Here is a 16,632-nt window from a genome sequence, read left to right on the forward strand (position 1 = left end):
TCGCTTTGCTTAATGAAGGGTGCACTGAATTTATACAACTACAAGTAAACTGCAGGAAGCGATATCCCAGTGATCTTTGAAGCTGTGGTCAGTGTGAACAAGCCTAAGGTGTCTGTTTTAGCTCATTAGCTAATTACCTTTATGTGGTCAGATCAGTATTCAGGGGACCTTGAACCTGATGATCAGCAGTAGATGTGTGAGTTGACGATGTCTGATTTTCTGTAGAAGACTTCACTGGAGTGAAGGAAACCATCAACTGCTTGGCTGAGCGTTCACTGCGACACTTCAGCACGTTCCTCACATGCTCTCTGAACTCTTTTGAACTAAAGTAGTACACAAACGGGTCCAGACAGCTGTTCAGACTGCCCAGACACACTGCAACAATGTACAATCGGTAGGCTTCGTTCTGAATCTCTGCACCCACAAGAGAGTAGTGCACCATTAGCATGACGTTACTGGGAGTAAAACACACCAGGAAAATCACCAGAACAATCACCATGAGGACAACAGCCTTCTTTCTCTTCTTATTGATGCTTGCATCTATTCTGGACTTCCTGAGAGAGCGGAGCATCAGCAGATACGCCACCACACACACCACACAGGGGACTACATATCCCACAACACCCATGGTCAAGAAATATCTAACAGGGATGTGGGACTGGTTGAGGCGAGTGACATCATGGCAGGTGGTGATGTTAAGATTGGTGATTCTAATGGTCTGGTCATACAGGTAGAGTGGGATGGTGAGGAGACAGACCACGAGCCACACACACAACGATACACACACCGCTACCTGGTTGTCCAGTCTGTGAGAGAGTGGGTGTGCGACTGCCCAGTAGCGCTGCACGCTGATGCAGGCTATAAAGATGGTGGAGCAGTACATGTTCCCATAGAAAAAGCCCACTAGAACTTTACACAGCAAGTTCCCAAAGATCCAGTGGTTGCCCTTGAAGTGGTAGGCGATCTTCAGTGGGAGCCAGATAATGAAGAGCAGGTCAGCCAGGGCGAGGTTGGCCAGCAGGATGGACCCTGGATGCTTCTTTTTCGTCCTGAAAAGGAACACCCAGACGGCCATGGCATTGGGGGGTAATCCCACAATGAAGACTATGACATAGACCACAGGGAGGAAGACTGTGGTGAGACTGCTGTTCAGAATAATCTTGGCAGTGTTGGTTACGTTCATACCTTGTTCATCATCCCCCACAATAGGAAATCCAAGTCTATAGAAGAGGGTGAGGTTGTCTGTAGTGAAAGAAAGAAAGCTTGTGAGCAATGGGCTGCACACCTGCCCTCATTATAATTCAAGCGTATAGCAGTCTGCCAGTGTTTTAACCACTTCCATTTTAAACAAAAAATATAAGATCCCATCATGGTAAAGTTCTGTACCAGGTATTGCAACACTGTAACACAGCCCTGCATGCTCCACTCTCAAGAGATGTGTAATGACCCTGAAATAAGACATGTTGGACATGCTCTATGTGGGTATTTGGTGCGGGAACACCCAGCTATCACACCTATGGAGAGCATCTATGGAAATTTGTGTCCATTTAGTCAAAAGAGCATCTTGGGGACCAGGCACTGATGTTGGACAAGAAGGCCTGGCTTTGCCACCAACGTCCCAGTTCATCCCAAAGGTATTTGGTGGTGTCTAGTTTAGAGCTCAGTTCCTCTAAACCAATCTCATCAAACCAGGTCTTAAGAGACCCTTGCTTTGAGCACATGGGTGCTGTTACCCTGGGACAGGAAAGGGTCTTCCTGCAACTTCTGTCACAAAGTTGGAAGCATATCATCACAATCATGCAAAAACCTCAAATCTCAAAAATGGCAGCTTTACAGGAGAAGTAAAAAAACCTTCCAAACTTTCAGTCTGAGTCAAAGATTTGATTCTGAAGTCATTCTGAAGTCTAGATCATTGTTTTAATTACAAATGCTGTGGAAACTCACTAATTGTAAACAATGTGTCATACTCACTGTTTCCTTGCGCTTCTTGAGATGCATTGATCTTTGCATTGATCTGATCATCAGCAGTAAGCTCTGTTTGGAGAGAAAGTTAATTCTGTCACATCACCATTCCTGATTCCTGAACTAACTGTTCTCATTAGTTTTACCTCCAAAGACAAAAAGTGGCTTACCTCCAAACGAGTTAGTGAGGTTTAAAAACTCCATCAGAACCCAATTCCAAGATAAAAAAAAAATAAAACTTGGATTTTTCTCTGGATCTGTTTGGTAAAGTGTGAGGGGCCAGCAATTTCACATCCTTTATCTTCTGTGTGAATGCCACGCCTATTGCCAGTAACAGCAGGTTTGCAGAGCTGTGGGTTTGCTGTTAATTTTGTCTAAGTAAGAGAGGGAGGAAATGGAGGGAGTGGGTTTTAAGCCAAATGGGTCGTAATGGAGATGGAGGATTGCTATTCATGCAGTGCTTCAGTCGAGCTGAACCCTCTCAGTTTGCAAATGATTGAAATATGGTTTTATTGTGGGTGTCAGTGAGGCCGTTTCGGTCAGGTTACTGGAGCGAACCCATGAAAGAAGCTGGAAGAAGGTCTGTGGAGACCGAAATTGAGCTTTTCAGCCATCAGACTAGATGCTGTTTTGTACAGCGAAGTTGAAGATCTTTGTCAGTTCAGCTTTTGCCAGCTTTTTTGTCGACCATGCCCTGTGCTGGAACTGGAGGGTGAACTCTGTTTTTGGCTTGGAGTCCAGATTGGCCTTTCTGTGGTCTGTGTAAGAAACCAGGTTCAACTGCTACATTTGGTTCTACCCAAAATTTAGTAAGGTCATGATGGTGGGAGGGTATCACAAGGAACTGCCAGAGAACTGCCTTAATCTGTGTTTAATCAAGAAAACACTGTGTGCTGCTGTTATTAGGTTATGTAGGTTTCCACTGATCAACTCTAATTCAATCTCCAGTTCTCTTTAGATTTTAAGATCGATTTGATCGGTCAATAAATCATGCTAATTTGAAATGATGCTTTTCATCGCAAGAAGAATGATTGATTATAATATAAGGGAGAGAGGGAGAGAGAGAGGGAGAGATAGGCACTTAATCAAACACATAATGTTCCACTGGGAGAACACCTCAGCTGTACTGGAGGAAAAGGAATTTGGTGAATGCGCTGTTAAGTGCACTGTAATAACAGGCTGTAAAATACACCTTCCTGACATTCAGACTGTGGTGTCCCTGGTGTCTCTTTTGTTCTGTGCAACTGCTACATTTGCATGAGATCCCAATGCAAACCTGCAACCCTGCAAACTTTCTGTTACTAGTATGAGAATCTCAATCCGACAGTTGTTCTTTATATTGCATTAGAATACCATGATACCATAGATGGGCCAATAAAAATGCTCCAAAATGACTCAAATGAAGTTGAGAAGCTCTTTTCATTCTCTTAGAAAGTTGCAATTTTTGAAATACAAGGTATTTGTGTTACAGCAAGATAGATGGATGTCTATTTCTCTTCTCTACAAACCCTCTCACACTCAGGTTTTCTACAGCAATGACCACTCATTAACTTCTCTGGGTTTTTGATTGGCTGTCACTGGTGTCGTATAAAGCTGTCATGGTGTAAAGTGTGAGTTACTGCAGTGTTTTATGAATCTGAGCCTTTATGGATGAGCAAATTTGTGGGAGGTCTATCGGGTCTTAATTGCGTTTGTTTTTTTCATATTTTAACAGGCTGCGGGAAAAAGGATCCAAATCTGAGATTTTCCGGCACGAATGAAGCCCTTCTTTTAAGTAACACTCCATCTCCATTACCATTTTCCCCATTTGGCTGAAAGCCCACTCCCTCCATTTCCTCACTCACTTGGATAAAATTAACAGCAAACCCACAACCCTGCAAACTTGCTGTTACTGGAATGAGGTGGGTGTGTCATTCACACTGTATATGAGGAACACGCATACCTCCTCACAACCACCGTGAAGTAAGGAGTGTGAAAACAGCTGAGAACCAGAAAGCTGCTAATAATAATAATAATAATAATAATTATAATAATCACTCTTATTCATCTGTACCTCTGAATCTCAGAATCAGCTTCTGATGGATTTTTTTAACTTCACAATCCTGTTGGCAGGTAAGCTTCTGTTTCTTTACCGTGGTAATGTCCGGTTCTTTAATTCTTCACATTGCCCTAAATATCTTAACCCATTACAAGAATTTAGAAATTCAATTTTATACAAGATACAAGTAACAAGTGTTTCCATGACATTTTCAGCACAGACGATGGGGTATATACAGTGTGTGTACAGAGCGGCCACCCAGGTGCATCCAGGGACTACTGCAGCTCCCTCCTGGCTGGCCGGCTCCCTTTTGCGCACCATTAGGCCCCTGCAATTCATCCAGAACACAGCGGCATGGGTCGCCTTCCACGTTTCTAAGTTCAGCCATGTTCAGCTCGGCTTGAACCACCATCCATCAAGACAAGCATCCTGGCACCGAAGTGGTGGAACTAATTCCCCCAGATGTCTTCAAACGCAGACTGAAGACCCAACATCTCATCCAAGAGTTACCTGAATCCGCACTTGTCCTGTGATTTCTTTGATATTCTGGTGAAGAGTAGTGTGGTCAGTATTATGTATCTAGGTCTCCATGCTGACTTTTGTATTTGGCAGCACCTAAGCTTGAGGTATCCTTTTGGATTCTAGCTCAGACAGGCAGATCTTTCTGGCTACGGTGTTGCGTTTAACACCCAGCCTCTGAATTCCGCAGTGAAGGTGCAGAGGTGATACGCACCAACGTTAGGGACAGGGAGGTATGTGGGGTTGCTCCCCCCAATTGTGGCTCAAGCTTTAGCTCACTAGGTTGCTCGGACTCGAAGGCAATGCAAAGCCAAGTTAGCCTTGAGATTGGCCAGGGGTATGCTAATGTCAACCTGACCCATGGAAGATCTTCATAAGACATACTCTGTACATTTCCACTGAGGGCCCTGAGGAGCCAGGTTATCTTGATTTAGGTTCCCAGGAGCTTCAAATGTAAATGCATACCCCGTTTACTTCATGTCCAAGGCTGCCGAGCAAAAAAGGTCGTAGAAAATGAGAATCTTCAGCCCACACTGGTGAACCGCAGCCTCTGAATGTTCTGAAAAAAAGATAAAAGCTTCTCCATCGGCCGCTTTACCTAAACCGCACCCACATCATCCACCCAAGTAATCGACCCACACATATACAGAACCCTCAGCACTTCCCCTGACACTCATCTGCTGTCAGTCACTAATGGAAAAACATTGTCTTTTTTCTCACTACAGAAAGCATGACTCCACGTCTCCGCAGGACAGGTGGGGTTCATCTAGTGAAGGAGACTGAACAGGGTGTGACCACGGCCGACACTGCTGCTCATGTTCTGACCAGCAGTCTCACCACACTCTTTCTCCCGGTCGTCTACATCCTCGTCTTCATTGTGGGACTGCCCACCAACACCATGGCCATCTGGGTTTTCCTCTTCAGGACAAAGAAGAAGCAAGCAGCGTCCATCCTACTGGCCAACCTCGCCCTGGCTGACCTGCTCTTCATCATCTGGCTCCCGCTGAAGATCGCCTACCACTTCAAGGGCAACCACTGGACCTTCGGGGAGCCGCTGTGTAAAGTTCTGGTGGGCTTTTTCTATGGTAACATGTACTGCTCCAGCATCTTCATAGCCTGCATCAGCGTGCAGCGCTACTGGGCAGTCGCACACCCACTCTCTCACAGACTGGACAACCGGGTAGCGGTGTGTGTATTGGTGTGTGTGTGGCTCGTGGTCTGTTTCCTCACCACACCTCTCTACCTGTATGACCAGACTGTGGAAGTGACCAACCTCAACATCACCACCTGCCATGATGCCGTACGCCCTAGCCAAGAAAACCTGCCTATTGGATATTTCTTGACCATGGGCATTGTGGGATATGTAGTCCCCTGAGTGGTGTGTAGGAGCGTATCTGCTGACGTTCCGCTCTAAGATAAAAGATTCCAGCAGCAATAATAAGAAGAAGAAGGCGATCATCTTCATGGTGATTGTTCTGGTGATGTTCCTGGTGTGTTTCACTCCCAGTAACGTCATGCTGATGGTGCACTACTCTCTCCTGGGTGCAGGTTTTCAGAACGACGCCTACAGCTTGTACATCCTTGCAGTGTGTCTGGGCAGTCTGAACAGCTGTCTGGATCCGTTAGTGTACTACTTCATCTCTGAGGAGTTCAGAGATCAGGTGAAGAACACGCTGAAGTGCCGTAGTGAACGCTCAGCCCAGCAGTTGAGGGTGAACTTTAGACCCCTGAAGACTTCTTCAGAAACCAAAATGTCTCCAAACTCAACAACATCTAAGCTGGATCACCAGGTTGAAGGTCTTCCAAATACAGAGCATGAGTAGAAGAATACATGGGCAGTCTGATATGACCAGATAATAAAAATGTAAGTGATTCAGTGAGTTCAGAGTACATGCAAGGCCACAAATGCTTCAAAACCTGCTTCTCTGCAGACTCCATAATTAGCCTTCTTTCACCATGTTTGTTCTTCAGTGCTCAGGACCCAAAGGAGTCAGAAGTATTGACACTCATCTCTCAGGTAGAAGTGAGTGGAGATACTAGGGTTTAAAAGACTTCTATAGAAGCTGAAGTATCAGCTTAAGCTTTTTACTCCAGTAAAAGTGTAAAAGTACTGGTTTCAGAACGACTTCATGCAAATTTTCGCTTTGCACAAAATTTCATCACAAGAACGAGAAGGGAGAGGAACGGTTTTATAGTGTGTAGAAATGGAGGGGAGGTGTTTGGGTCCTTTTCCCAAACTTTCAGTTATTACATAACTCATACATTTAAAATAAATTAAAAGAAAACATACATATATGCTGTGTGTTTGTGTTTTTTTCTCATTCTGAAATAACAATAACCAACAGCAAGTGTTGGATAAACATCTTTAATAAGTTGATTTTTATTTTTATTTGATTCTGAATTAATTTTGTAATATCCAGCCTTTTAGGAAGCTGTGGCACATTGGGAAAGTAGCCAACAGTAATCTGCTCCCTGCTAGTTTACCATTCTCCTCCTCCGTTTCCATTTGTATCCAATTTGGCAGCAAATCCACAAATCTGGCAACCCTGCTGGGTAAGGAACCAATGAGTGAAACATGTGCATGTGGAGCACTGTGTGGTTTTTCTTTTCTTTTCTTTTCTGGTTGCTATGGCAACCCTGTGGATCAAAATCCCTGCTGCTGTTGTTCAGAGCTCGAGTGACGCCGTCTTGCCCCGCCTCCCCTCCAAGTCAAAGGGGTGTAATTCCACCTCTCACTGGAGCCTCTCGTGGGCACATTCCAGCCTGGGACAAGCACCCCCCTCCCCATCTCCTGCACACTTTTTCAGGACACACTGCTCGTAAACACTGTATAACACACGAGCTGATCTCTCCCCCAGTAACTGCTGTGTTCAGGCATGCTAGAAGCTAACTGTGTCTGTGCTGCACTGTCCTGTCTATTTACTGTGTCTAATGTCTGTCGTATTTATGGTGTTTATTGCGATCACTGAAGCCTGTGTACACAACCTGTGTGCTTGTTTTTTAGGGTCCTTTTATATAGTTTTAAACCTGAATTTACACCACAGTGACCTGGATCGCTTTCCTTGATAACTACTGTTACAAAAGTAGAACTACAGTTCTAGGCTACAACTGAGCCCCAAACTGGCCTTACATGTTTTAATGTCGTAACCAACACTCCTCCCAGTACAACCAACACTCCTCCCAGTACAACCAACACTTCTCCCAGAACAACTGGAATCCCTCATAGTACAACCAACACTCCTCCCAGTACAACCAACACTTCTCCTAGAACAACTGAAATCCTTCATAGTACAACCAAAACTCCTCCCAGTACAACCAACACTCTTCCTAGAACAACTGGAATCCCTCATTGTACAACCAAAACTCCTCCCAGTACAACCAACACTCTTCCTAGAACAACTGGAATCCCTCCCAGTACAACCAACACTCCTCCCAGTACAACCAACACTCCTCCTAGAACAACTGGAATCCCTCCCAGTACAACCAACACTCCTCCCAGTACAACCAACACTCCTCCTAGAACAACTGGAATCCCTCCCAGTACAACCAACACTCCTCCCAGTACAACCAAAACTTCTCCTAGAGAGAGTTGTTGGTTCTACCTGTCCTGAACAAGGCACTTAACCCCCTCTGGTCCAGGAGCACCACATAGTGGCTGAACTTGACAAACAGGACCTTGCTTGTTCTTAGCTGAGAAAACCTGGGCAACTCGCTGTTGATCTAGAGGTCGCACTACATTCTGTTAGAGAGTGAAAATCTGGTCTGTCGAGTGTCCTGTCAAGTGCACTCTCCGGATGATGATGATGATGATAAGCAGTCAGGTCTGTTCGGAGAAAAGGAAAAGTTCATCTCTGATAGTAAATCTATTCTTTCTTATGAGATCTTAATTCCTGAGAGATTTTTTCTACCTCGCCATAGCATGTAGCTGTAAGTGAGAACATCACCTACCTTCAAATAGGTTGATTTTGTTGTAATGGATCCATCAGCTGCTTTTCAAGGTTTACCCCAAAAGTACCAGTGATGACTGATGTTCTTTGCCATCATTGGCAAATTTTTAAATTATTTTTATTATTAGTTTAATTATGACTGAATACAGTATGTAAAAATGAAAATGCTATTACACAACAAATACAATATTTATTTCATTTTATTTATTTTTTACAAAAGTAGCACTGTGAGAAAGCTCAGCCGGACCGCATTGACAGTGTTGCTGGCGACATGAAAAGATCTGAGACTCTTCAGAAAGCCTACTGTTAAGCCATGAAATAACATAGTCTATTTGTTTTTTTATTGATTTAGAAATAGTGCATTTCAGTGGTAGTAGATGGCTAAAATCAGAATCAGAATCTGACTTTATTGGCCAAGTATGCTTACACATACAAGGAATTTGTTTTTGGTTACAGTAGCTCACAGTGCACGATAACTGACATTACAGAAGTAACACACCCAACCCACACACACACACACACACAGTGACATAGACGCACACACACCTGTAAACATCAAAATCATCATCATCATAGCATTGTCCAAATGCTGGCTCAGACATTCGATGGTTATTATGAGCAGGTGTCCCAATACTTTTGTCCACTACTTTAATCCGTTTTTGTTGATCTCCCTGGATGTCAATTGTAGATATTTACTTATTGTGTTGTTGAGTCTGTTGAAGGTGAGGAGGTTTCTGTGGAGACCTTGACCAGGCTGAAGTTCACTTTCATCCTTCTGACCGTACGTTCACTACGACACCTCAGCGTGTTCTTCACATGCTCCCGGAACTCTGGTGATATGAAGTAGTACACGAACGGGTCCATGCTGCTGTTGATGCTGGAAATGCACAGCGTAGCGACATAGATGCCAAAGACATGGTTATGAAGCCATCGACTCATCAGAGAGTAGTACACCATCAGCATGACGTTACTGGGAGTGAAACACACCAGGAACATCACCAGCACAGTGATGGTGAGGATGGTGGCTTTCTTCTTGACGTCATTGGCACTGCTGACTGTCATGGACCTCCTTATGGAGCGAAACGTCAGTGCATAAGAAACTGTACACACCAAACAGGGGACTACATATCCCACAATGCCCATGGTCCAGAAACAGCCAATAGGGATATGTATTTGGGTGGGGCGTACGGCATCATGGCAGGTGGTGATGTTGAGGTTGGTCACTTCCACAGTCTGGTCATACAGATACAGAGGGATGGTGAGGAGACAGACCACGAGCCACACACACACCGATACACACACCACTACCCGGTTGTCCAGTCTGTGAGAGAGTGGGTGTGCGACTGCCCAGTAGCGCTGCAAGCTGATGCAGGCTATGAAGATGCTGGAGCAGTACATGTTCCCATAGAAAAAGCCCACCAGAACTTTACACAGCGGCTCCCCGAAGGTCCAGTGGTTGCCATTGAAGTGGTAGGTGATCTTCAGCGGGAGCCAGATGATGAAGAGCAGGTCAGCCAGGGCGAGGTTGGCCAGCAAGATGGACGCTGGATGCTTCTTCTTCGTCCTGAAGAGGAACACCCAGACGGCCATGGTGTTGGTGGGCAGTCCCACAATGAAGACAAGGATGTAGACGACCGGGAGGAAGACTGTGGTGAGACTGCTGGTCAGAACCTTTGTGCCAGCTCTGGTCAGGCTCACACCCTGTACAGTCTCCTCCTTGACACAATAGAATCCAGCAAAAAAGTCGGTGGAGTTGTCTGTGGGGAAGACAAGAACGGTCTGATCTGTATTATTCACTGGAAAACATCTGAGATGTCAAATTCTGGACCAACTGTGAGTCTCTGAGCTTTCCCCAGAGGCTGAGATCATAGTAGGAATCTGTACAGAGAGACAAGAGGCAAACAGCAAAAGTGGGAAGTCTTACATGACTCGTCATTAGACTCAAAGCTGCTCTTTTAGTCCTGTTCTTATTGATTTGGCCACTGTTTCAACAGCACCACATTTCACTGTCAAAAATCTATGCAGTAAAATAGCAGTATTGGGTAAGAAAAGGTGCTTACCTGCAGTGTAACAGCTGTGTACAGGGAGTTTAATCAACAGCGCAGTTTTATAAAGTAAAAAGATCTGTTTCAGTTTGATTGCAGCACAAAATCAAACTGGACTGTAATCTGGGAGTGCTCTCAAAGTTTACTCCTCTTACCTCTAAACTCGAAACGCAATCGGGTGTAATCACTGAAACAAACCTTAAGTTCATAGGATTTTGGAGTTGTTACTAGAACCTTTTATTTTTGTCATTTTGCAAAAATTGTGAACCATTAAATTTTTATTTTAGTTCATACAACTCTCATTTGGGCTTAGATTCTAAAGCCTTATGTCTGCATTCCAGACCTTTTCGTTACTGTGATCCTGTTTTTGTTTGTTTGCATTTTTAAAATTTTCTGCTGAATGTTTCTGCTAAAGTTTATCATTTTTAAATGAGCAGTATCTTTTGTAGACATGGTTGCACATGCAGTAGCACACTTTTAATGTAATGCTGCTAATAATAATAATAATAATAATAATAATAAATAAGGATCTGCCCTGAGCACACTACACTAAGTCAATCAATTCATTCAATTCATTCAATTCAGTTGTATTTATTTAGGCTTTACAGAGATCCGGGTCCGAGCCTTTTTTGAGCGAGCCAGTGGCGACAGTGGCAAAGTAAAAGCTCCCTCGGGTCGAGAGGAAGAAACCTTGAGGGAAACCAAGACTCAAAAGAGGAACCCGTCCTCCTTAGGTCCACACCAGACCATAACAATAACAATCCAAACAGGAATAAAAACAACAATAAAACTAAAATGGTAAATTGTGATGAAAATGTGAGTGAGATGATAAGGCCTGCAGATTCGGTCAGTTCGGTATTTTCTCAGAGGCTGTTGACGTTGTTTTCTCTGCTTTCTCTACCTCACGTCATATTCTGTTGGATTGTTCCCATATGCAGAATGTTTCCATTTCATCCATAAGGAACACTCATTAGCCCCCACCATTACATACGTGGTCCACAGACACATCTGGACCACGTTTAAATCAATGTCATGTCCACCCAAAGGGATGTCCAAATCTAAACAGCATCTTATGTTCGTTCGATTCATGTATAGTTTTCACATTTGGTCAGGAATTGGGGCCCCCTTTCTTTTCTACATCTACCCCGTGTGGCTTACCATATCATTCCTCAACTCCATACCATTCCTTCAGGCCTATGAACATCTGCATAGCCAATAAATACACTACACAAGCTTTCTTTACTGCTGCTGCAGGAGCCAGGCCACAGCTGGTGATCATTAGAAGTGTGATTGTACTCACTAGGTGGAAACGGCCAGTCGTAGTAATCATCGTAATCGCTTTGTGACTCCTGAGAGGACGTGTCCGGTACGGTACGGATGGTGTGATAATCCGCAGGGAGATCTGTATGGAGAGGAAGACAGTTGTGGTTCTGGAGTTTGATTGTTTTCTTGTTTGCTTTTATTAAGTCCACCTCCAAACGGGCAACGGGTAGCGAGCGTACCGTCAGACATGCTGGTAAACCCGAAGAAATCCATCAGAACCGAACTCACCGTTTCTCCCTGTGAGCTGAGAGTACCTGATGAAGGAGCCATTCTGCTGATGGATCTCCGTGTCCCTGCAGTTTCACACGGCTTCTGTCTACTGCAGAGATTGAGGGAGGCTGGGATCAGCTAGTTCAGACATGCCTGGAGAAAATATGCAGTCATGTGTCTGCGTACGACTAAATGACTACAACTGCCTTACCCACAACCTATCCCTGATCCTAATCTTAACCCTAACCCTGATCCACAACCCAACCCTATCCCTGATCCTAACCCTGATCCTAACCCTGATCCTCATCTTCACCCTAACCCTGATCCTAATCTTCACCCTAACCCTGATCCTAATCTTAACCCTGATTCTAATTATAACCCTAACCCTGATCCACAACCCAATCCTAATCTTAATCCTAATCTTAACCCTAACCCTGATCCACAACCCAACCCTAACACTGATTCTAATCTTAACCCTATCCCTGATCCTAATCCTAACACTGATCCACGACCTAACCCTGATCCTAATCCTAACCTCATCCCCAAACCTAATCCAGCCTTACCCTTAACCTAATCCTAAACTTAACCCTGATCCACAACCCAACCCTGATCCTGATCCTAAACCTTAACCTCAACCCAAACCTAACCTTTATCCTGGCCCGTTAATCCCTGCAGATTGAGGATGGTGAGCTGGTCTGTATTAGAGCTGTAAGCTGATCGGTGGTCTCTCGGGTCCATGTCCCCCCTCTACATTTTTTATGGGGAACATGACTGGGTGGAACATCTCACTCTCCGAAACGCAGGATTCCTCCGTTCAGCCAGATAATGTGAACCCAAAGGTGTCCCAAAGGTGTCCCATGTCTGTTACCGATTAAAGGCTCGGTCCCAGTGTGAGCTCGGCGTCCTCGGATCAGGACCTCTCGATTTGAATACGCTGTGATCACAGACACGCTCAGGCTGGTCTGATTTTATTCAGCAGACTCGCCCCGCGGGAGTCGGGATGTGTAATCAGTGTGAGGTTGCGGATCTTTGGGTGGGACATCTTTTAGGGAATGTGGGAGAGTCTGGTGTGGCGCTGGAGCCAACCTCTACCTGTAGGACATCCCTATTAATGGACACTTCATCGGTTAGACCTTGGACATGCGTCTTATTCCCACTTCCGGGGACATGTTCGGCTAATGCCTCAGATATATTACGGTTGCTAAGCAATGCTCTAAAGCTTGAAGTTCTTATTAATTATAATTTTTTGACAGAGTTTGGCCACACTACGTTTTTTTTTTTTTTTTTAACATCACACCCCATTTAGCCCTCATATACTCATGACCTTCAGCAGTGGCTGTCCTTGCATGTGGAATTAAGGCTTGAACAGGGAACGGACAGCTCCCCCTGCTGGACAGAGGAGTGATGTAATTGAAGGAGTGATGGAACAGTGTGTTGTGAGTTCTATTACAGTGGTCTATGAGGAGATATGCGGCAGTGTAGATTACACGGTTAGCCTTTTTGGAGCGTGAAAAGCATGAAAGGTTAATAAGGTTTTTACATAACAAATAAAGTAAAAGCTAAAATGTTTCAAATGTTTGTTTTGTGTTTAAATAATTACATTAATTATCACTGTCAGGTATGTTTAAATGATTTTTGATAAGCGATTTTCTTATTCCAATTTGTGCATCAGCATTAGCAAAAAAACATTGTGGTAAATTTTTTACATTAATTTATTTTGCAATATGTTGATATCCTGAGACATTTTTTGACATTTTGACATCCTGAGAAACATCTCATCTGTTGGTGTGGCGCAACAGATAACACCACTACCTGCCAGTGAGCTACCACACCACGTGGGAGACTGGGGTTCGATTCCCAGTCTGGGTGACTGTGCTGCGCTACACCAATAGAGTCCTTGGGCAAGACTCCTAACACTACATAAATGCCATAAATGTAAATGTAAATCTGACATAGTTCATTGACCTGTGAGTCTGGATTTCCAGAAGTCTGCACAGGGAAAAGTCCTAGATGCTTGTGTTCCAAGCCTTTTTCAGGATGGTAGGTGTTATCAGATGTTGTCATACTGGGCATCTCGCATCTTCTGCAGGTTCTGTTGTCTAATTGTCTGAGCAGTGTTCCACATGTTTGTACACAACCCTCATCCTCTCAGCAGATCGTTTACTACGACACTTCAGTGTGTTCTTCACCTGATCTCTGAACTCCCCCGAAATGAAGTAGTACACTAACGGGTCCAGACAGCTGTTCAGACTGGACAGGGACAGTGTGATGGTGTAGAAGCTATGGGTGTTGTTGCTGATTCTTTGATAAAGGAGAGAGAAGTGCAGCATCAGCATGATGTTACTGGGAGTGAAACACACCAGGAACATCACCAGAACAATCACCATGAAGATGATCGCCTTCTTCTTCTTATCGCCACTGGAATCCATTCTGGACTTCCTGAGAGAGCGGAACGTCAGAAGATACGCTCCTACACACACCACACAGGGGACTACATATCCCACAATGCCCATGGTGAGGAAATATCCAACTGGAATATCTACCTGGCTTGACTCAACAATGTCATGACAGGTGACAATTTGAAGATCAGTCACTTCCACAGTCTGGTCATACAGGTAGAGAGGTGTGGTGAGGAGACAGACCACGAGCCACACACACACCGATACACACACCGCTACCCGGTTGTCCAGTCTGTGAGAGAGTGGGTGTGCGACTGCCCAGTAGCGCTGCACGCTGATGCAGGCTATGAAGATGCTGGAGCAGTACATGTTCCCATAGAAAAAGCCCACCAGAACTTTACACAGCGGCTCCCCGAAGGTCCAGTGGTTGCCCTTGAAGTGGTAGGCGATCTTCAGCGGGAGCCAGATGATGAAGAGCAGGTCAGCCAGGGCGAGGTTGGCCAGTAGGATGGACGCTGGATGCTTCTTCTTCGTCCTGAAGAGGAACACCCAGACGGCCATGGCGTTGGTGGGCAGCCCCACGATGAAGATGAGGATGTAGATGACAGGGAGGAAGACTGTGGTAAAGTTTCCGTTTAAGAAAGCTTTGTCACCTTTCCCTAGCAAATCTAAGTTACTGATTATTATCTCAGGGTAAGCTAAATCTGTTGTCCTCTGTAGTGTGTGGTTATCCAGCTCTGTACCTGTATAAAGAGGACAGAAATTATTATTATTATTATTATTATTATTATTATTAAGTCAACATTTATTAATGTAGCTTCAATAGAAAGATCAAATATAAAAACTACACTAAATAAAACCAATAACAAATGAGACAATCCTACCTTATCCACAACTACATAAGCAGAAAGACTAGCTGTGTTAGACCCATCATTAGACCCAGCATCTCCAGCAATCTCCTTTAGGCTTAATCCTAGGGACTATTAAGAGGACCTCAGTGTCCTAGAAGCCATGAATATGGAACTACAAGCTAAGATCTATACATTTTGGTCAACGCCGGAATTTTACCCTTCACCCTAAAAGCCACAGTCAGACAATGCAGTCAAGCCAAGCCTCCAGGACGAGGAGTCTCCAGTCTGCTGAAATCCTTTCTCTTTACAGAGAGATAAAGCTGTGTATCAAAACAACGAATTAAACTGCCCACACAGGCATGTGTAACGAAAATAGAAGAGGACCAAGGATTGACCTTTGTGGAACCCCACAGGAAATACCAGCACACGAGGATCACGCTATCTCTGATAGATACCATAAAGCTTCTATTTGACGAATATGACACAAACCAGTCTAAAACAGTCCCTGATTGTCCAACCTCTGATGTCCAAAACCACCAAAACAGACACCACAGCATCTCCAGCATCAGCAAAGTTTTTTTTCTTGTTTTACTTTTACTGCCGTTAAAAGTCAGGAAGGTTTTTTTCCTCCTGTAAAGCTGCTGTTTTAAAGATATTCAAAAACATTCAAACCTTTACCTTCTTCAGCGTAAAAGACCTGTAACTTACCTTCTAAAAAGCTGTCACTGCTAGAAGAGCCCATCTCTGTGCAAGTGCCCATCTACAATTCAGCCCAGCTATGCTTTTCTATTGCCTAAACCTTCTTATGGGACTTACAGGTGAAGCTACATGATCAGTCTTGCTTCAGACTTGCCTCTGGGCAGATTCCACCGCTCCTGCTTTTTTTTTTTCAGTTCGAGTTTGAAAACAAACAGCGTCAAACTGTGTTTAGGCTTTCAGGTTATGAATTATGTCAAAATCAGTAGAAAAGAAGATGTCGAGCTTGTTCTTAGACCTTAGTCTCAATCTAGTGCTGCGTTTTTGCAGTGTATCTCCTCGGGATATAGATAAGACGCTTTCTGCTGTTAAACACCAAGAAAACACCAATAAAATATCTTCAGTTAATGCTGCTTTTGGGTTCTTTTGGCGCTATAAAGAACCAGGCCAAGAACCATTTAGGCATTCAGACAGTTATTTGAGTTGTTCTGGTTCTACAGAGCACGGCTACCTTTGACATGAGTGTAATACCCTACTTGTGCAGACCCCCAGTGGCCAGTCTGCTGGTGGATGGATGTGTAGTCTGGACAGATTCCAGTAGAATCAGCAACTGGGGTTCTAGATTATTGGTGCAAAATAACA

At 44.3% G+C, this 16,632-nt stretch overlaps 3 protein-coding genes and 1 pseudogene across 3 annotated transcripts; 1 reads left to right on the forward strand and 3 right to left on the reverse strand.

Moving 5' to 3' along the window:
- Positions 1-139: 139 nt before the first annotated feature.
- On the reverse strand, positions 140-2,166 carry LOC140538818 (proteinase-activated receptor 2-like). Its single transcript, XM_072661326.1, has 3 exons — positions 2,133-2,166; positions 1,972-2,034; positions 140-1,242 (listed from the first exon to the last, which is right to left on the reverse strand). Exons 1-3 carry the CDS (start codon positions 2,164-2,166, stop codon positions 140-142), a joined length of 1,200 nt encoding a protein of 399 aa, XP_072517427.1.
- A 3,083-nt stretch (positions 2,167-5,249) lies between these two features.
- LOC140538819 (proteinase-activated receptor 2-like) lies at positions 5,250-6,342 on the forward strand (annotated as a pseudogene).
- Positions 6,343-9,065: 2,723 nt separating this feature from the next.
- On the reverse strand, positions 9,066-12,104 carry LOC140538820 (proteinase-activated receptor 2-like). Its single transcript, XM_072661327.1, has 3 exons — positions 12,014-12,104; positions 11,812-11,913; positions 9,066-10,223 (listed from the first exon to the last, which is right to left on the reverse strand). Exons 1-3 carry the CDS (start codon positions 12,102-12,104, stop codon positions 9,163-9,165), a joined length of 1,254 nt encoding a protein of 417 aa, XP_072517428.1. The 3' UTR covers positions 9,066-9,162.
- Positions 12,105-14,143: 2,039 nt separating this feature from the next.
- LOC140538822 (proteinase-activated receptor 2-like) lies at positions 14,144-16,054 on the reverse strand. The gene is made up of 2 exons (XM_072661328.1): positions 16,003-16,054; positions 14,144-15,186 (listed from the first exon to the last, which is right to left on the reverse strand). The coding sequence occupies exons 1-2, from the start codon at positions 16,052-16,054 to the stop codon at positions 14,144-14,146; spliced, it is 1,095 nt and encodes a 364-aa protein (XP_072517429.1).
- Between the last annotated feature and the right edge of the window lie 578 nt (positions 16,055-16,632).

Source organism: Salminus brasiliensis, chromosome 18 (assembly GCF_030463535.1).
Source record: "Salminus brasiliensis chromosome 18, fSalBra1.hap2, whole genome shotgun sequence".
Lineage (NCBI taxonomy): Eukaryota > Metazoa > Chordata > Actinopteri > Characiformes > Bryconidae > Salminus > Salminus brasiliensis.

Bases quoted from the DNA above. Each gene is read 5' to 3' on its own strand.
- LOC140538822 (XM_072661328.1), bottom strand. From the start codon at position 16,054: ATGGGCACTTGCACAGAGATGGGCTCTTCTAGCAGTGACAGCTTTTTA. The intron at 15,187-16,002 runs GTAAGTTACAGG...CTCTTTATACAG, and splicing joins CAGTGACAGCTTTTTAGAAG to GTACAGAGCTGGATAACCAC.
- LOC140538820 (XM_072661327.1), bottom strand. From the start codon at position 12,104: ATGGCTCCTTCATCAGGTACTCTCAGCTCACAGGGAGAAACGGTGAGT. The intron at 11,914-12,013 runs GTACGCTCGCTA...CTCTCCATACAG, and splicing joins GTTTACCAGCATGTCTGACG to ATCTCCCTGCGGATTATCAC. The intron at 10,224-11,811 runs GTGAGTACAATC...TCTTCCCCACAG, and splicing joins CGACTGGCCGTTTCCACCTA to ACAACTCCACCGACTTTTTT.
- LOC140538818 (XM_072661326.1), bottom strand. From the start codon at position 2,166: ATGGAGTTTTTAAACCTCACTAACTCGTTTGGAG. The intron at 2,035-2,132 runs GTAAGCCACTTT...CTCTCCAAACAG, and splicing joins CCTCACTAACTCGTTTGGAG to AGCTTACTGCTGATGATCAG. The intron at 1,243-1,971 runs GTGAGTATGACA...CTTTCACTACAG, and splicing joins TCAAGAAGCGCAAGGAAACA to ACAACCTCACCCTCTTCTAT.